The 21,896-nt window shown below is 39.8% G+C and overlaps 1 protein-coding gene across 1 annotated transcript in view; it reads left to right on the forward strand.

Annotated features, from left to right (window-relative positions):
• Window positions 1–1,788: 1,788 nt before the first annotated feature.
• robo2 (roundabout, axon guidance receptor, homolog 2 (Drosophila)) overlaps window positions 1,789–21,896 on the forward strand; it is a 253,374-nt gene continuing 233,266 nt past the window's right edge. The window contains exon 1 of the mRNA XM_070905977.1: window positions 1,789–1,912. Within this exon, the coding sequence (XP_070762078.1) occupies window positions 1,789–1,912 (124 nt within the window). The remainder of the gene's footprint in view (window positions 1,913–21,896) is intronic.

Here is a 21,896-nt window from a genome sequence, read left to right on the forward strand (position 1 = left end):
ATCCCAAAAACAGGGTCTTACAAATCACGGCTGTATCTAGTCATCAATTAGAATATGGATGGTTTTAACATGTTTATCTTTGCACCTGAGAAGTTGAGATGTTCATTTTGTTGCGGTGGCTGCAAACAGGTTCCTGCAGCGATGCCACAGGCGCTAACTTGGAGGGGTGACTGTGAGGAGGTTGTGTTATAAGACAGCTACAGTAGTTTGCTTTAATGATGAAAATCTTATATGTTTGATGATGAGATATGTCATATTTTTTTCTTTTTCTTTTGATATGATTAGATTAATCCATTAGCCAAACTGAATAATTGTTCTGATAATTGCTTAATTGTTAGTCATTTATTGAGCAAAAATGCCAAATATTCTCTGATGCCAGCTTTCTGCTTTAATCTGTTTGATATAATTGTACATTTATCTTCGAGTTTTGGACTGTTGGCTGGAGAAAATAAAGGAATTTGAAGATGTTACCTTGGGCTATGGGAGATCCAGCTGATTTTTTTACTTTTTACTGACCAAACAATTAATTGGCAGATTAATTGATGATAAAGAAAATTGTTAGTTGTAGGGCTTGTGGAGTAGCATAATTTCATTACCTTGTTTAACTTGTACTGCTGTTTGAATTGCATGGCTGTGTGATGACACAAACATGACTTATACCACATTTTCTTTTGGTTCAAGCTCAGAATGCAACAATCAAATCAGCGACTATACTTACTTACTTAGGTACTATATAAATATATACTTGCTGTAGTGTTTTAATTTTATTTTAAGTTTCAAATACATGTTCCGAATTAACACATTTCTTCACAATGATTTAGTTTGACTTGTTTTTCTGCAGTGGTCCAGGGATATTTTGTACACATTTTCGACCATGAGCTGTCACAGCAGAGGGGGAGGGGTCAATAGGAGAGAACCATACAATTTCCCCACCAGAGTGCTCCTTTCTGATCTCCTACTCTCTTTCTTTTTCTCTCCTTGCTCCATTGCCCTTATTGAAGCCTAGCCCCTTACTTTTGCAAGGGTGATGACATTTCCATGCACATGTCTTACTAATAAAGAGCATCTGTATAAATATGGACCTTGTCTTTCCTCTGCCCCCTTTGCTCACCAACTACCTGTTATTCTTACTTGCCTGTTTATTGGTTTACTCTGCCAGCCTCAGTCCAACACACCCCTGAAGAATTCTTCCTAGAGGTCAGAAGGTGGATTGTGCTACCACCTCTCGTCTCCTCCATGATGTGAAGCTCTAAGCAAAAGCACAGAGGAATTAATTCCCTCTGAAACCCAGAGTGAGGAGGGCAGGAAATAATTCAGCAGCAGCTCCAGCAGCAGCATCGGCATCAACAGCGGTGGCAGCAGTGAGCGTGAGAGAGACGGAGAGAGAGAGAGAGACAGAGAGAGAGAGAGTGTGTGTGTGTGTGTGTGTGTGTGTGTGTGTGTGTGTGAGAGCTTGAGTGAGAGCGAGTTCCTATGCACTGTGCCGAGCGTAGCTGAGTCGTGCCGTCGCGTGGCAAGCTGTATGTTCCCGTTTGGTTCCCGTGCGCTCTGGTGAGGCAGAGCTTACAGAAGGGAGAGATGTGGCTCCACTCGGAGCTCCAGCATCAGTGAAGACCAGCACCCAGCCGGGGCATCACAAAGCAGCATGGTAGGACTAGAGACCCACTGCTGACACCAGCGTGACTGATGATGACAGCCCACGCGTGGGTTACCATGCGCCACAGCCGCGCCACTCTAGGAGGAAACATAGCCATGTGAAAGTGACTCGGCTGCCAGCAACTCTTGGACATGTTTTCCAGGGCAAAGTCTGGATTTCTTTCTGTGTTTGAACTTGTTTTTTTTCTCTTGGTGCTGTCTGGCTGCCCCGAACTCACCTATCAGGCAAGGACTAAAGGCAGATGGAACAAGGGGGGTAAGTGATGATGGGCAACATCTGTAATGTTTATTCAAAAATGTGGGTTTGAGATGCTGAGTGCGTGTTTTTGTTTTGATGGACATTTTCAGGTTATCTTGGGCGGGACGGTGTTAAAATATTGAATGACACGTTCTCATCACAGACCGACCTTGCCTTGAGACACTTTTGGATTTGGATTTTTTGTGATGTATGCAGAAGTCTGGACTTGCACATAATGTCTTCCTCTGGTGTACTTTTGTCTTTACCATTATAACTCACTGTGGCAGCTGAGGTGTGTTAGGATAGGAGGAAGTAATGACCACATGTCAGCTGAATGGTTTTGTCTAACTTTTTAGTGCTAGCCGTTGTATAGCTGTTTTCATACTTTTTAGGGTTTTCATCACACTTTTACTATTCTGGTGCTATTTTGAAACCCCTCCACTCTCTACACATATATACTCACACACACACCCTGCCCTCGCTGTGAGGCAGAGTGTGTTGAGCGAGATCACATTTATCTGTGCACCTGGAATGTTTGGTTGGCAGGACATGCCACCAGTGTCTCAGAACTGTGATATTTGGTTTAACGACTTAGATCACTAGTCTTGAGGAGAGGTGTTAATAATTCATCTCAGCCCCTTCGTGGGAGCGGTCCTCTCGCCTCTCTTGTAGCATTTAATCCCCTTTGTCGGATTAAAGGAACCTCTAATCTTAGTGCTAGCGCTCAGTGAGAAGGCTGAGAAATGCTCCCTGCAGCCTGTCGGCATTGTTAGCACTCGAGGCTCACGCTCAGTGGGATGTGTGTGTCTTCAAAGAGGCAGTGTCACCACCGTGATCTATTTAATGATTCCTTGCCACTTCGCTTTTGCTCTTGTTCTGCCTCACCCGTTCTCTACTTTACATTTCTTCAAATGCATCTCTTTTACACCCTCCTTGTACCATGTCCACGCACTTCTCACCGACATGCATCATTAGCACCCAGAAGTTCTAACTTAATGACTTGGACCATGTTGTCAGGTCTATATTACACTCTCAGATATTGGATAATGAAATAATTTCTCTTTTGATGTCAAGGTCTTCTCTTAGTTTAATAAATTGCATACACATTCACAATCATTTCATTTAATTTTCCTGATGTTTGCTGTCAACGCGAAAACAACCTATGATAAATTTGCAGATATAACTAGAGAGAGAGAAGTTTCATTCTTTTCAAAAACAACATGCATTTTTTGAATCACTTGAAATGATGAAAATGCAAAATGTGTTCAAGGTTGAAATTTGATGTGTTTGTTGCAAATACGAATCAACAATCTGTAAACCAAGGGTAAAAGTAGATACAGTATGAAACCCTAGTTATCACTGGCCTCTGGTGAAATGGAGGGCAGTGACATCCCTTGGTGTAATTAGGCCATAGGCTCCATCCCTATCTGTGCACAGTTAAACAAATCATTCCACCGCCATACTCTTTGTGACCTTGCTTGTTCAATTATAGTTTTTTGCGACTAATGTTTTCCGTAGTTAAGATAATATCTGTGCAGATGCACTGTCGTTGCTGATAGAAGATACTGGGTGGGAATAGCTATTTAACATTTCATTTGTGTGTCAATGACTGTAAATTGCCATTAATTATCACATTTAATAGATCGTTAAATGTAATCATGATTTTAATGATTGTCATGCTTGTCTCCTTTACAACAGCACAGTGTACACCTAAATTATCATTATATTCCATACTGTTACTATTTATATAGCTAAGAACACACTGGAGGAATGCACGCTGAATGTATAGCTGTAAACCGTATTATTCACTCATTAGAAATTATATTGCTGAGCTTTTTGTCATATATCTACAGTATTTATTTTACCAGTGTATTTAAAGATGACTGTGACAAATTTGTGACTCATTAATTGTAGGTTGTTAAAACTTAACTTTCTCAAACTGTACAATAAGAGGGAGGTTACCTCGTAGTCAAATCATCATATTGCAATAGAATCTTCCTGAAATAAATCCAAATCTTTATCATAAACTTGAATGCACTGCAGTGATCGTCCAACCAAAATCTATCTTCTGAATGTCAACACTCTGTATGCTTGAAAGATGGCTGTAGAAAGTTTGCTTTCAGCTCTCACACAAAGATCAGCGGATCTGGTCATCTTGAATTTATGTCAATCACAACAGATTCTAATGTTGTTCCAAAGTTGACCTGGTGGAAAAAATGTCTGTAGAAATGTACCAAACCACTTCTGCAATCGAAATAGACTGCTTCCTGTGTCATGCTGTAACTGTCCTTTGAAGCTATAAACTTTTACAGCTATTGTACCTGTCAAGCCAGGACTTTCAAACCTTCCCTAGGAACACACCAGGAAGGTTCAATAAGATACGGAAAAGACAGACACACTATCAAGGTGTATTCCCAAAATGACCACTTGCATGCTGCAGTGTCACACCATGGGGAAATATGAGACCAAACAAATGGAAAATAGATACAATTTTGTAAGATTGTATAGATAAGCTCCTTGTATAGTTATGATTCTGTGTGACCAAACTATGTGTCACTTTGACTTTCAGCCATCCTTGCACAGCCTGATGTATGCTGACTGTGGGTAGTCAGTGGATTAACACCAGGTGTTCCAGCTGTGGTATAGTGAAGGTTGCAACAGAACGTTATTTATTGTCATCGCATCTCTAGAGAGTGGAGCACTACTTTTGAAGGTCTTGTGATCCTGAAACAACTCACTTACTTCCTATGCATGAAGTCTGACATCACTCAGAATCCAGCAAATTACTGTTCCTTTATATTCTCATACCACCCTGCAGAGAGAGCCTCCATAACTAATATCACACAGGCGCCCAGATCAGGGGCAGCAGAGATTGAAGTGAGCCTGGCAATAGGGGGGGAAATCCAATTGAATGTATTACGATCCCACCAAACTACAATAAATGGTAATGTGAAGACAGTACCAGGTGGAGAGAGGCCTGGCTCTGTTCGCATAGAGCTCTGAAGACAAACGATCTGTGGACTAGCTCAGGTTTAGGAACAGGGTCATTTTTTGTAATGTTCTCAACAACTGATTTACTAAACAGGGGCCTGCTGAGGCAGTCAGTGAAAGAGTAATGGTAAAAAGAAGTAACCAACACCTATTACAGAAATACCATTCACACTCCTCTATCTCCCACAGCTGTGTATATATGACCATCTGGGATGGGAGTGACAGAGTATCAGATTTATAGACCAGGAGAGGAGAGCAGGAATTAATATTACCACTTCCTACTCACACAGGAATGGTGTAGCCTACTACAGATCAACAGCACAAATTGCTTACTTCATCACTGTGTTTGCACATACTCCATAACTGTACAATTGGCAAGTGCTATTCATGGCTGCTCAGACCAAGAAAAAGAATAAAGCAACCATCTACTTTGGACTGAAAATGTTCCTGAACAACATTAACTTTACAACATTTATTGAGATTGCCTCCATCCTAATTGAATTTGCAACTCTTATCTAAATGATTTAGATAATTAAAATCACTATTTAATGATCAACTCATTTAAATAGTGGCCACCCTAATTTTGAGAGACTTGTATTGTTAAAGGAGACCTTCTTTTTATTTGTTACTGGCCGAAGTAACTGCAGAGACATCACTTAAAACAACTCAAACATGGCAAGAAACACAAGCGGTCAGATGCAGGTTTTAAACAACCCCCAGGTTCGCCAAGGTTATTTGGAAGAGAAAATAAAGGAGAGCGGTAAAGTTGTTACCAAAACTGTCCGTTGTAAATATCTATCACAGTTTACAGAACAACTTTCTGGTTCACTTTTGACCTACTTTATTTGCTGATCTTGCAATGAGGGATTATGCAGTGTGCTCACCAATAAAGTGGTAGATGATGTGACTAAACTGCTGTCCTGCATCCTGCTCCTGTTTGTTGCTCAGTCCGACTTGTTTAGTGATGTTGCATCATTTGGAGCTACTTAGAATAAGACCTGACTTTAAATAAACTGGAATTATTCTTTCAAGCTTCATATTCATAGCTGGTATCTCTACTGCGGTGTACATACCGGCAACATATTACACTGTCATGTTCTTACCTAATTTGATCAGTGCTCTCGCAGCTTCTTCTTAGATTAACTGTTTATTTATTTGTTGAGTAAATATTTTGTTGTAGTGTATGTTTTACATGTTGAAGTGAATATTACCATAAGGGACTTAAATAAAGGAAAAAATAATGCTTACAGCATGTCATTGTATTGTTATTTTGGGGGGTTTAGTATCACAACATGGTTTGCATATTTTTCTCAAGACTTAAGGTCATTGCTTTATGAACGCATCTTCTCTTTATGTAGAATTACTATTAATGGATATCATCCCCAACCCCCCCCAACGTGCCACTCATGCCCTCGCCCGAGCAGGAAGGCAGTACTGGCTGCGGGGATAGAAATATTATGCAAACTAATGGGGGGAAAATTAGGCAATGGCCTGACAGAAAAATTAAATCACTGTCATTACTTTCAATTAATATGTTTTGACTTGTGTCTTGGGGCAGGGAACACAGTGATGGCTGTCATAGAGCAAGGGGAAAATCACATCTGTTCCTGTGACGTTACACTGACATAATGTGACTCAGTTTGGTTTCACTGGTGAGAACTTCAGCATCCCATGTATGCTAATGTATAATGTAAAAATGTAGGCTGGATTTTCACTTCTGCCTAACACTTGATATTATAAACAAAATGTTTACAAGACAGCCAGCAAGTACATCTATAATGAAGCAGACTTTGCTCCCTCATAATTACTCAATCATGGTGAAAAAGGCTAGAAAGGCAGAAAATACGCCTGCTGTTCCTCGTTCAATCCAATTAGATCATTAAGCTTTGTGCCACTGTGAGTTGAGAAGAATCAGTTTCTCAAATGTACTTGCCTTAATTTTGTACACCCACGCCTTGTTAGAAATAAATGTAATGTGTATAAGCTGAAAAGTGTGGGCGAGATTACAGATACAGTGGTAACAGGATTGAGTCAAGATTAGGTAAATGTTGGCAGAGGGCTGTTGTCAAATCCAACCCAGTGCTAAGAAAATAATTATCGTGTGATTGTGTTATAGCATGTTTCTGTCTTACTTTAAGGTATTGTAAACATCTATGTATCTATGTAGATCTATGTACACCTTTGATTGGTCACTTTCAACACCCACAACAACGTTAATCCGTTCAAAGTGTGCTCTCAGTAGTTTGTAGCCCCATTAGTCAGGCTAGGTTATAACTTAGTGTAAGACTTACTTCGACATTGCTCCGACATGATGGCCCCATGAAAATGGTTGTTTTCTCAGGCAGCTACCTGTCTTCGACTGCAAGTGATCAAACCAAACAGCCAATCAAAGGCCATGGTCAGAATTCAAAGTGACCAATCAAAGGTGGGGAGTAGTCAGTCACCGTCTATTCCATCCCCGCCTCCAAAGTCTCAAAAATCAACTTGACGAGCAAGCGATACATTAAGCCCTGACACTGTGACAATGAGCCAGCATGTACACCAACAAGAACCTTTAGTTAGTACAACAATATTAAAGCATGCATGTTTGCAATGCAATGTCTACCGAGTTCGTATCAGCTGTAGTTTCCTGTGTTTCCACCCATGGAAGTTACTATACTCATATAAAAATGTTACTGATCACGTTTAAATTGGCTTATAAAGCCTAGACTTATTCAATCTCCACGAGCTTCACCGATTCTAAGATGAAGTTGTCTCAACAAACTAAAGGCAACTGAATGTAACGATAACTGTCAAAAGGATCATTAAACAAGGTCTTCATCTGAGGACATTTGGTGATGCTCATGGTCATTTCACAACTCAGTTTCTCCAATACTTACTCAAGACTATTCAGAAGTCTGTTAATCACTTCTATTGCAACATGGTCTATCAAACATGTTATTTCTTATTATTGGTAATAATATTTGAGTCATTTGTTACACACTCATTTCGCTAATGTGAATTTGCCAGTCATAATAATAACTCTACACTATTATCAGGTTAAATAATTTTAATATCATACAAATGAGCTTTTAACACACTTTTTAACAGCTTTTTTAATCTTTTAAATGACGGATTTATCATAAGGTAAAAAATATTGGATTCGTCTGATGAAAGATTCGTTATTGTGGGCAATTAAAGAATGAGGCAGTGAAATAACTGATTCAGTAAATTGGTAAAGTGCCATCAGTGGGTATTGCACTTCCTCCTCCTCATCATCCCAACCCCCAACCCACTTGCCATACAGCGCAGCTTAATTGCCACATTCCAGTCACACGTCCTCTAATGAAGCTGATTTCTAATTGCAGTGGAAATTACACTTTACAATAACACTGTTTTATGGGTGAATATCAGACTGTAAATATGACAACTTAACATGATGGATAGAAGTGGGTTCATTTTACTGCCCAGGACCCTTTCACCCTGTCATTCCCTGACTTGGCTACAGCCAACTTGCAGAGTATCCTCTTGATCCCATGTGAAGATGGTCTACGTGTATTACTGTATGCATGGGTGCTTTACTGCGCTCCATATCTTTCCTTCTTGCTCTTCTCTCATTCACTCACTAGAGATGATGCTGGCCATGCTGATGATCAACAAGATTTGCTGTTTAAATTTTTGATTTGAATATTTGTAATGCAGCAAAACGAGTGTAATGCAACGAAACGACGAGAGTGTTTAATGCTTCTTCTTTAAGGAATTTGCTTTTTGGGAAATGTTTAGTATTGCCTTAGAAATGTCAGCAGCTAAGGATAGAGTAACACCACGGAGTCTCTGTCCAATTGAATTTTTCTCCTGTTGCCAGGAAGATGACGCTGTCATGGTCAGAAACAGGAATCCTTCACAAAGCATGTCAGTGACAGAACTATATCTCAGCAAGCTTTTTTTTTTTTTTTTTTGCCTTATCTGTGACTCTCTGCCTCACTCTGACTCACTTTCTTTCCATATACCTCCTTACCTCTCTTTGCTCTCTGCAATAAAACTTTAAAGAGATAAGAAGCTTTTTTCTATTTCAGGGTCACCATTAGCCTGAATAATGCATTGACAAGAGAAGAGCAGTTTGAGTTCTATGGAGGATAGAAGCACAGCCTTCAATTAAATTATACATCATTATCACAGCTGGCAAGCCTGGTGCGACGGTACCCTCTCCATCCTCCTCTAAATGTTCCATGTTACTGTCTTGTCCAATATTGTGTGTCAAGCAACAGTCTCTTCCTGTGCCAGCACAGAGCTGGGATGCAGATAAGGCCGTCTGTGCTGGAGGTGCACATTAAAAAAAACGGGAACAGTCTAATGCAGGGACATAGCTTAAAGGAACATACTGGTGTTATTCTGCATTCCTGTCATTAACAGATATTGTCCCTGTCTTTAATAGACAAGTGCCTCTAGTTTGATGCTGTTAAACATCTGAGAGTGTTCAACTTTGACTAGTGCATCAGCACCCATGACAGCCGACTGGTGAACAAATCTCATTCTTTTTTAAGTGGACAATGAGTTAGTAATTGTTTTGTCAACATAATGTTCCAAGGTCAAGAGTTAACTTTGACACTCGAATGTCTTTCCCTTTATTCAAGGAACCTCCAAATAGGATGCACGGATTGAAATGATGCACAAAATACACAGTAAACTTCAATAAAAGTCAGGGGATAGGCTTCTATACAGATCAAGGAGTCCCTGTAGTACTACAGAGGGTACACACATGGTGTCACCACATGCGGGTAGTTGCCGTAGTCACTCCTCTTTGAGTGGCCAACTTCATCAAAGACAGTTTGTTGACATGTGTGACGTAGGCATAAACTACCATTTGAACTTGGAGTATTTCGTTAATGCTGGGTTTGTCTAAAACACGAGCAAACCCAACAGATGTAACAGATCCACATGGATATTTTTGGTCTGTGGATATTATACAAAATACTACAGGACACATTTAAAGCTATTTAGTTGTCAGACACATATTATTTGCTTTAGTAATAGGCATACTGAAAGCTTTTAAGAAGAAACAAAAATGTTTATTTAAAAAAAAGAATAATAATTCTGTATTGGCAGATACTCAACATGACAAGACTAGGATAGGGACTAGGAGCAAAAACTGTGATCCCCAAAGCATACACTGTGAGCACATATGCACACAAAGTTTGTTAAACACATGAATAACCTCCAGTGATGACAAAAAGTCAGGAATGCACCAGTATGGTTCTTTAAAGTAGCTGTAGGCAGTCTGTTAGGTCAGATGTGGGTTCATGGAAAGGAAAGCAGGCTACATTTTGCCTCTCGCCCCTGCTGTAGAAAGCATGTCCAACCAGATGCTGAATGTCATTTTGGACCCCAGGAGATGCAGCAAGAAGCTCTGGCTTTGTGGGAAATATGTCAGTGCAGTATTTATATGAAGCCAGGGATTTTCACTGCCAGATTAAGGTGTCTACAAAGGCCCTCTTTACATTTTGCATTAGCATGCGACTTATCCAGATCCCCTCTCTTACCCTCACGAAGATGTCACCAACATGGCAGATGCTGTTCAGTTATTTTCAAAAACTTGTCTTTTGCGTGGGTTCTAGTGCCATTTATTAAATTGAAGCTGTAACTCTTTATTTATTCCTCTATGTTTGTTGGTAACATCATTGGAAGAAGGTCAGGGCATTTTACTTCAACCAGCAGAGCCATGTAGAGACAGAGTTGCATTAAGGAAGTTCAAAATGCTTGATCATCACGTGATCCACATGGACTTCAAATAGTTCCAGAAAGTTCTTGGCTGACAATTAGAATGCATAAATATACTTTTGGTAATATGCTAGAGAGTGGAGTTGACCCAACTCTCTCTCTACATGGCTCTGGGCTACAGAAAAACCTCTAGCCAACATGAGAATTGGGAGACATAAATTCCGCACTCAACCTTTAAGTAAATTATCAACATATAATACATTTTTGACTGATTAAGGAAATCGCTTACACATTGCATTCTTAGTTAGATACACTTTTTGTTACTTTTTGAAACAGTAGCTGAGAAGAAGGAAGGTGTTTGCAGCTGTCAGTAATAATATGCTGTTGAAATGAGAGCAAGCTCCTCAGCTGTGCATTCATGATGATTATTATCGTGAAGCTCTATCATACTGCAGTTGTAAAGATAATGTCAGATGTAAAGATCATACGTTGTTCATTGGCATCTGAAGCAAATTCGTTTTCAGACTTTGTTTGGGGCCAAACCCACCAGGTCAAGTGCGAGTTAGACATGCACAGTTCAGCAGGGGTACGGAAACATAGACTCCTGGGACAAGTATTTGTAAAATTTGTTTGTAGAAACTGAACTTCATAGAAGGAATTTAAACATTTACAATCATTAATTGCCTTGCCTTTTTGCTTTTGATACAGTAATCAGTGAAGTAATCGTGTAGATGACTAATTATCTTGTCATCCTTTTGCTCATTTCAAAGTAAAAATAAATTTTCCACCGAGACATTGATGAGGAAATGAATCGGTTAGTGGTGCCGGGAAATGTGTTTTTGGATGATTAAGCTTCATTCGTTACATTTCAAGAAATTGTGAATAGCTATTCTTCTTATCTCAGCATGGAGGAGGGAGTTTCTGTTATAAGGGGGTCTATATAACTTTTTCTGTTAAAGCAAAGAAAAGGAGAGCGCCATCACACCAATGTACACTCTAATGCAGATCAACCTAAAGCTGTGTTGATGTCTGTTATTGTGAAGAAGACAGTAGAAAGACAGAACTGTCAAGATACATCTGCTATTCTACTTGGAGAAGAACTGAAAGCTGGAGTTGAGAAGGACATTCTCAAGTGTGTTATTACCTGCCCTATATTAGTGCTGCATTATTAACATTGTCCTTAGCCCACTAGTTAATTAACCCCAAAGACCTTAATTTACTGACGAATAATGCATAACAACGGATTAACTTCCTGTTCTCATTACTAAGATTGATTGATTAAAATCGCAGCTGCGTTATCGGTCATGTTTAAATATGACCATATTATCAGTGAGTTGCTATTATTGAGTTTCTACCAGCAGTGAACTCCAGCAGCACAGTATGTAGTCTTCTCAAGTATGCCTGTCCCTTGTGCTGAAAGAGCAGACACATGAAGCAGTTTTGCAACTATGGACATGAAAGCCTCCAAGTCGTGAGTTGTTTAATGCAGCTGTTGTAAAACAACTATAATCTTGGGTCATACGGTAAAAGTAGAATAAGGAATATTTGCTGTTGGCTGATTGTGCGTCTTGAGGTCAATATTCAGACTTGAAATAGTTTGTTTATTTAGATATTATCCCTAAAATGAATTATTTAATACAATTATTTTAAATGAGGATAAAATTGATCATGTCATGTTGTGGGATTATCATTAAAATGAATCCATTCTTGCATTTGACGGGGCCAAATACAGTACGTGCTAGAGAATTACACATTTACTTAAAATTCTATCTCATATTGTATTTACTGTACAAATAAACTAAAGAAAATACGGTATTTATACAAAGACTGCTTCCACGATACTGTACATATACAGTTTCTGCTCTGGCAAAGCTGGGAATTGGATGAAAGATCTTAAAAGAAGCCACAATTCTTACATCACCCAGAAAAAACACTTTGTGTAACTTCTTTGCAAATACAGACAGAGCTGGGAGGAAGGCAGTAGTGGTATCTGTGGTCAGAAGATTTAGAGATGAGATATGTGGGTTTTTCCAAACTCTTGCAAATTTGTAAGCTCACAAGATTTTTCACTATTTAATGGTGTATAAAGGCTTTTAGCTGGATTAAAGAAAGTTATATAGGCATTATATGTAAAATCTTGTTTGTTTTATATTATATTATATATTATATATATTATATTATATATTATATATATTATATATACAATATTTGGAATCGGTACTACTGTAGATGTGTTCTGGCTGGATTTTGCGCTTCCTGCCTTTGCGTTTTTACAACACAAATATGAAAAAAAAGAACTCTCAAATGCTCAGCAGCTCAATATGTTTTTGGAATATTGTTTGTTGTCAACATGAGAATAAACGAAAACAAGCATAATGGCTAATGGCAGGCTAATGGGTAAAAGAAAGCCCTTCATTATGTTTGTCACAGCAAGAAACTGGGCTTATTCTCAGCTGTTACGCCATATAAGTTTCAATTATAAAAACAAGTGTATAATAAGCAATATTCTTTGTGAGTGCTGTGCTCCTGTGACTGGCAGTGTCGCTTTGCAGGTTGTCGTTGTATAGTCATATTTAGTGCAGCATTATGGCTCTTTGCACTTTTATATTGCTGGATTAGAGTGTTTATTGTTCAATTTATCATGTTCAGGTTGCCTGCCATGAGAAATATCTCCCCATCTCTGAATATGGAATGGCTTTGCTTTGCAAATACAGCAAGACGAATATTAACAAGTGGCCTCTGCAATCTTCCAGCTGATGCCCTGCAAAGGTTCGAGAGCACGATTTCCTGCGGAGACCAAAATAATTTGTAGAATATTAGCCCAAAGGCAATGAGCGTAAAACAAAGTAATTCTCAGGATATTGCTTTACCTGCCAAGGATCATTTTCTGCTTAAACCTATAAAATGTATGAAATGAGAAAATGTTGAATCACTGTGAACTTCAATCTGTGGTTTCTTCCGTGTCGTAACAGTTCCAGCGGAGGTTTCTCACCTTTGCTTTCTGTCGTAATGAGTGGCTATGATGCAACGGCAGCATGAAGTGATATAAGAGCATTGATGCTTTGAAAGATGAGATGGAAGTCTGCACATTGAGGCTGGATTAAGAGTTTAATGACTGGTAAAATTGTGGCATTTCGTCCAAGGTGACCCCTGTGGAGAGATGATCATGCCAAAGCTAGATGAAAAGTGAAGGTAATCCTTTCTTCCTCATTTCCAGATAGCTGTCACCAGCACAGGCTTTGTCACCAAGGCCCAAGGCATGTAATTACACTTTTATTGGCTTTAGGGGGAATGCATCATTCATTTAAAGAATAATCTCACTTGTGAGCACAATCCACAGTACAGATAGATCATACCTGCATGAAAGCCTCTTGTTCTGACTCGCTACGGTTTAATGGACTTTTATGAATTTAGGTTTGATGCATTGTTAATAGTGTGTAGGATGTTAATACCTGAGTGTTATCCAGAAGTTGTGCCTCTCTCCTCTTCAGTTGGGCGTTTTGTGAGTTGAAGAAGAAGGCCATATGAGTGTGACAGCAGCAGCATGCGATTGTCTGGGTCTACTGCCAACCAGCCTTGACACCATTAGCTCTGGTGACACATTAAGGTTCTGTTTGCCTTGTAATTTGTTTTGTCTGTCAACTTGATGGATGTCTTGTTTGCCGGCACTTCCTCACACATTGGAAAATGGTGGCTCGAGGACATTGTTAAACGAACTTCAAAAAGGGAAGCAGAAGGCATTTGTTTTCTCCAAACAGGATTTTTGTGTTAATGGGTGTGTGCAACATTGTCTCGACTCTGTGCCACGCCAGACACTGGATAATTAAAGGTGAAAAGCTAATTGGAGGAGAAAGGCAGGTCAGGTCCAGAGGCTCAAGTCAGCTAGAAATAGAGATCCTTGTGACATCCTTTGGGGTACATTTCTTATCTTATATCGGTGTGGAAACTTTGTGGCTGGCCACTGCATGCCCCTCTTTCTGTGTAGAAAAACTGTTTGCGCTGAAGACTATAAAACCACCATCATGTCAATTTCTTCTGCTCTTCCTTCCTGTAAATGAATTCTGGTACCATAGTGCATTAATTCTACCATGAAGTAGCCATCACTAATTCCATTGCTAATTCTTTGTTCACACTATTGACCTCACCTCTGTGACTGAGCCGCACCGCAATATCCATATGACTGCAGTTAAGCACACTTTAGGAAGTGTAGAGGTGCGACGGAGAATGACTTCACCTGTTTCTGCTCAGATGACAGGTCAGGAACCAACAGCACAGGGCTGTTGAAAATTCCCTTGCCTGACCACTCGCCTCCAGCTGTGCAGTGTGGGAAGCCATCACAGCCCTCTACCTGGACCACTCAGCTGAGGAAACGTTACTGCTACACCACCAGCTCAGCTTAATGAACCACCTCACCATTACCTACATGCAATGCCCAAGAAGGTGTGAGAATGAATAGCACAGTCCCACACCTTACTTGGTGCTCAAGCTTAAGCCCTTTTACAGACATGGTATATGTCACATTGCTGGCTTCATGTGTTAAACATTTTTTTTTTTAAGTTTTTGGCCATTGATACTATAGGGGACTTTTATGTAAATGTTTCTTACAGCTTCATCCAGACATGAAGAGTGAGTGTTGTCACTGCTTCAAAATGGCAGTTGTTGAAAAGTAATGATATAAAGAAAGGCGAGTGCATGTTGAATTCCTAAATGCTCTAATGTAAAGTGTTTTGTTGGGTTTTCATAATTGTAGTAGTTTCTTGAAGTCTTTTGCCCCTCAGCGTTAGGGGAAGGGACTGATCTGACACCAGAAAGCATCAAATTTATTGCAGTACTCTGTGTGTGTTTGACCTTCACATTCATATGACTGCATTTATCTCAGACTTATTCAGACTTAATATTGCTGTCGTGACTACAGAACGTAAAAGTGACTTGGACATTTATTCAGACATGAGACAGACTTGTAAAATTGGCATCACATTACATAAGGTGGTGCGTGTCTAAAAGGGGTGTGTTTGTGTGTTGACATGTCTTCATTGGTGCAAACAAGCATGATAAATACGTGGAATTAAAGGCACTATAAAAAAATGAAGATGATGGATTTCTTATGTGAGATATTAGCCCATTTTGCTCCAAAGTGCAGATGACAGTGCGGAATACAGTCAGGTGGCCATCTCCACTGCATACTATTATTAGAAGGAGCTAGGGAAGAGTGTGTGGAGGGATATCAGGTGCCACTACACTGTTTTGTTCTGTCAGCTTCAGTTGACAGTGTGAGAAAGCAGAGACCACGGCAGCAAGCTTACTCAGTCTCAAAACTTGACTGAAGTGAGTAAGTCCTGTGTGTCATTGCTCTTGACTCTTTTCCCCCGGTGGTTTCATTTGTTACAACAGACCTTGAAATTTGAGAGACTGTGTGAAGAGCACTGTAACAGACATATCACAGTCTAAAAGCCAATGGCTTCCTCTCCATTTTCTTCCACATGTGGAGAAGATAATATGTTACAGCTGAATCTTTTCACCACCCTAATCCATGGAGCAGGGGATGAAATCTTATTTAGGGATCAGCACCAGTGCATCACTGCCATGATAGCAACAACATGCAACTCTGCAAGCTCTTTTTAAGAGCATTAGAGCCCAGGAATGAATCAGTCAGCAAAAATACCTCTTGGCTCAATCTTTTTTTTTTCAATTAGAACAGAAACAGCCAAGAAGCTGCAGTCCTAGAGTATGTTACCAAAATGGTCTTAATCTTCCCATTCATTCACAATATCAACCATACCAGCCATCACATATTTCTATACATTAAATATGGACGCCTACTTGCATTGGCATAGCAAAATATTTGAGACAGAGAGCCTTGGATTATTCAAATACAAAAGCTTGGTGAATGAGCTTTGCTTTTGTATGTGTTTGTTTCTTTTTCTGTTCTTTTGAATCTGAAGCCAAGCGTGTCTCAGCAGGATATGCAAATTTAGAAGAAGAATGGCTGTCTGGCTCCCAGAGAAGCTCTTATCCTTTACTGTAGCTTCAGTGCTGAATAGAGCTAGATTTTAATGTGCTATAAGGTGCTGTTTGGACAAACTCTTACATTTGTGCGATGGAATAAATATTTGTTCGCTGTCTGAGGAACATAACTGGACCCTTTGGCAGAGATTAAAGTGTTTGTGTTTCTCTGTTCTGTTGTTGATGGTCTGAATAACTTTGTCTTGTCTATAAATAGCTATAAATATTGTTATCCAGTAGTCAACACTCTCATCTTATTTTAGGTCCTGACAAGCTAGTCTTCGTTTGAATAACACCTGCTCATACAAAAGAAAGGAGGGCACCTCACTTCATATCTTGCAGAATCATTGGAGGCTGAACTTGCTGCTCTGCTACACTTGCATAGCAAATAAGGGTCTCCAAGGAGCCATGAAAAGCTGGTGGAAAGTGTCACTGCTTATAAACAGCAGCTCAGGAGAGGTGTTACACCGCAAAGGGCTGAGAAGTAAAACTGCAGAGCTGCAATTTGACAAGCAGGTTCAATCTATGTGTTACTCAAGTAGCTGCTGACTGTGATTGTTCGCAACACAAATTGTTTACCACAAAGCTCTAGTGGTCTCACTTTTGTCGCTAATAATGCTTGAAATGTTTCCAGCATTTAGTTGGACAGCCTCAGAGACGCATTTCATCGATACCGTCAAAATCTTTTTGCTGTCGACATGCGTTTGTGATTAAGAAGACTCCATTAGCATATTGGAGCACTGTTCCAATTAATGAAGATAATTTCCTCCATGCCCACACATGCCCCAAATCTGTGCTCAGTAGCAGTAACAGTAACAGCTGAGAGGATAGACTTTGACTCAGACAGATGAATGAGCAGATGTGAGTTGACAGTCTGCGACCACAGGTGAATCTAATGATGGGGATATTATGGAAAAACAACCTACTTTCACCCTAGAACCATAATAGTGCTTCATTTCCAACAATGCAAGGCTTTATTCTAATATGATTATAAGCTGCTTATGAGCCAAATATTGTATTTATTGTATTGTCATCTATTTTGACCATATTGTAATGATATATGATATAAATATTAATCGTTTGATCACTTTTATCAAGGCAAGCATGGTCCTATTACTTAAAACATTAATTAATAAATGTCTTATGAATGTCTGTCACTTTTAGTTTTTTAAGCTGTGCACATGTTGGTTGCCTAGCAGATGCTGGAGCATAATGCATATTCGTCATACTACTACTGTAGCTGTGCATCTACTGTGGCTTAAACTAACTGCAGATTTCCAAGCAGATGTAACAGAGTGGCTTATTGTGGTAGATGAGGCCCCCAAATGTTCTCTATCCACTTAGCTGCACAGTGGCTAGAATGAGGAAGGTGTGGTGCTACTGTAAATAGGCCATCATGATCACATATGAATATTTTATCGTATGTACTGTAATGGGTTACTTCAGTGAGCCTCAGGGGAAGAGCATTTCTATTTAAACTGGACTTCCTGGTACACAGCAACAATAGCTACTCTGTAGCTTTACCCCTTGTAAATAATCCTGTATTATTATCCTGTATTCAACCCCATGATTATATAATATATATATCTGTACCATTAGTACATGAATTTCTAGTCTTTAATTGTGTCTTTGTAAACACACTTCAGAAATAAGTTACTTTTTGTCAGGAGTTTGATAAAACCTTGCTGGGCAAATGAGCCTGTGGTTGAATGCATCCTTAACACATTTAAAACACCATTTAAATAGATTTACAGTTGTGTAATGGCATAAACACATACAGTATGCCTCTTATGCTGGGCACAGATCCACTGTTGGACATGTTGGGTAAATGCTATTTGTTTGCCTTTGTACTTGTTTGGTAATTTTGTGGATCCTGCTTGTGCAGGGGTGGGTGGAGCAGCAATGTTGGTACTGGTTGCATTAGGAAAATGCCCTTCTGTTTTCTAGGGTTGGCGCCAAACTTCGAAAAAACAGTTGACCACACCCATTTGGTCTTGCGTCCCTATTCTGTGGTTGTTGTTGCACCTAGTTTCAGGTAATTAGAGGCCTGAGTGGCATACTGGTTTATCACCGCATACCCTTCTTCTGAGACCACCTGAAAGGTTCACAGCTACTTATCTTCAAAATTAGTGACAGTACAGAAAATTCTTTCTCAAGGAAATATGCTATCTGAATCACACATTTTGGAGAAGAGAAAAAGATCCCCTTTTGTTGCAAATTCACATTTCCCTCACAATACTTTTGTTGACTTAAGCCCCTGACTCAATAAAACCAGACAAGAGGCAGAGGGGGCGGTTTTATCCTCAACCTCGTCCCATTGGGATGATGTGCTGTCTTTGTTATCGTACACCCAACATCAAACTCCTGATCCCAATCATAGCCTCTTTTTTTTTTATCTGTCCATGCTCTGAGAGCACACTACTCCCCCACGTCACCCCAACTGCTCCAACACTGCTCCTCAGATTAGAGAACTCGCCAGCTCTCAGCTTTATCTACCACTGTTTCCAACCAAACAAAATTGGCTCCAGAGGGGAGTGGGAAGGAGAATCACTAGGAGACGAGACAGGCTGGCTTTATCTTAATCAGCAGCAGACATTAAAAAGTTACACAGAATTAGTTTTTTCTCGCTCTTCTCTGAGTGGGGTCATTAGGGTTAAGTCTTTAAAGAAGGGATGGGATGTAGGAGAGATTTGTCTCAGTGTGTTCTGACTTGAAGTACAAGGCTTCAAGGACAGTTGTGAATTGAATACACCTGGTAAAACACAGTGGGATAAGCTTTAAAAGAATCAATACAATGCTTAACAGCAGTTTCTGTTTTGGTTCTCATGTCAAGGGGCTCCTGAGGAATGCCTACACTTTTGTTTCGTTATTATCAAATGTCAATTTCATAACTTGGAAAGTTTTCTTTCTATCCTCACTGCAGTTTGTGTGGGTGAACAAGGCTCTGTTCTTAGATGTGTCAACAGCTTTTAACAGTCATTCTTGTGCAGAAGTCAGAGATATTCCTATTATTTTCTTGGCATCTAACTAATGCAGTACATAACACACTCCCTATCCACCATTTCCAATTGCAAAACAGATACAGTGAGTAGAAGTGCTTGGGGCATGTTAAGCTTGTTGGGGATGTGGAGAATGTGGAAAGAATCAGCTGTGATAGAACTAATGATGTACACATCCGTTTGACGTAGCATCAAATGCAATTGTTAACTTTGTGATGCTCCATATGCATGTTGTTTTTTTACCCCATTCACACCTGGTATTAACATACACTCTGTATCCGGATTGACCAGATCGCAACTGGAGGAGGTCTGGCTATGATTTGGTAAACAGATGTAAATGCAATCTGTACAGTTTGGCCAAGTTCTCAAGATAAAATATCTGCCCAATAATTATTGATTATTGATCATTATTGAGATAAAGCACCCCAACGCAGACCACATGTCAGACGCAGACCATATTTTATTACCAGGTGGAAATGGGCTCTATTTTATGTAGAAACATAAGCTAGTAGTCTTTTGCTTATTTGTGGTGTGGGCCTTAACAGTGCGTTGAAAATGGACCTATTCTAGATTATAGGCTGTTTTTAACAATATTTCTTGTTCTTACCAGTTTTCACATAATGGATTGTCCTGCTTTCAATCAAGCATTCGCTCACAATTTAAATGTGATGAAAAACTCGGTGCAGTAAAGTGCAGATGTCCCTGGGGCCGGGATCCAAAAAGATGGACTTCAAACATGACAGTGAAGGCCGGGGGTTATAGACAGTACCAAGTCCCTCATCAAAATTTCGATTGAAACCATAAGACAGTGACAGATTCAATGTGGCCTTGACCCAAGTTGACATGACCCGGGTGAGCCAGTCAAAATGTCTCACCCATGACGAGCTCTCAGCTGCCTTCGAAGAGTTGACCTAACTGGCATGTTTCTCATTCACTCTTTGTCAATAGCTGAGACACAGCCTTACTGTGTCTCCTCCACTCATCCTCCATAACTCAATTCTCTGTAACCCTTCACATCAAACCTCCCATTTGGCCTAATTTTCCCATGAGCTGCATGTATTAATCAAGCCCAAGGCCTGATTGACAGGAGTTATCACCAGTGGATCAGTTCAGCGCTGCCTATCTGGGCCTTTCTGTCTGACTAGGAGACTATCAGAGCTTCTGCTATCTCTTGCGCCTGCAGCCAGTGTCTACCATGAGGAAGGGCTGCAACATTTGTGCCTCTCGCTTATCTCTTCCATTTTTAAACATCTCACAATCAAAGAGCCTGTAGCATTTCCTGGCTAATTGCCAGAGGATAATAAATTGCAAAATCCCCCCCAACACCCCCATCCTCTTCCTTCACCTCCATCTCTAGTGTTTACAGTTACTCATTGGCAGCAGGTAGCTAATAAACCGCTTCATTGCCACTGCTCTTATTCGCCTGACTGTAAGCATATCCAGTATTCAGTTACATGTTGAGTGACCCACTTTAATGGAAACTGTACCTGAATCCATGAAACACATCAAACAAATGGAAAATTATCCTAAGCATCATTAGGCTACACTTCCACTCTATCTGCCAAGATGGAAATTTGGAGCACTGGGGCTGAGCTGGAGTTTTCATTTAAAGATATTGGTCTCTCTCATTGCCCCAATTTACAGGATTACTATCTTTTCATTATGAGCCGGTTATGTTAAACCAGATTTACCGTATTTAAACAGATGGCATACGAGGGTGTCAATTTTGCATGACAGGATTAGGCTCATCTCGCCATTTGGGTGTCTTTTAAAATGCAGCAGAATATTAAAACACGAGCGCATTAGACAAGATGCTTTCATGCAGTCTCGCTGAGTGTAACACTGAGGGGTGATAATTACTGGGGATACACCCTTGGTCCTAATAATGTGAGGCTTAATTATTCTTTGAAAAAGAAATGTTGCCTTTGGGCGACTGATGATCTCAACTCCAGCATTTCATCTAAGCCTTATCTAGATTCCTATAGTCTTTAATGGCTCTAATTCAGCATTTGTAAGCTTTCTGATATTAAACAACATTGGCCCATTGAGACTTATCTGTGTCAGGATGTTCTCTCTGATTATCACTTGAACAGGAGCAATCTTCATTTTGACGCAAGTGTGACAGTTTGTTATTAACTGTATTAGCTCATTACTGTATTACCCCCCATACACAAAACACTTAATACACACAGCACTCTCGGTCTTTTTGAAATAACATTTTCTCCAGGGGAGGCAAAACATTTATCTAATGTTTTGGCATGAGAAGTGAAGGGTTTTTCGTGTTTTCCATACAACAATGTGCCTCAGATTAT

The sequence above is a fragment of the Enoplosus armatus genome, chromosome 5 (genome assembly GCF_043641665.1).
Source record: "Enoplosus armatus isolate fEnoArm2 chromosome 5, fEnoArm2.hap1, whole genome shotgun sequence".
In the NCBI taxonomy this organism is placed as follows: Eukaryota; Metazoa; Chordata; class Actinopteri; order Centrarchiformes; family Enoplosidae; genus Enoplosus; species Enoplosus armatus.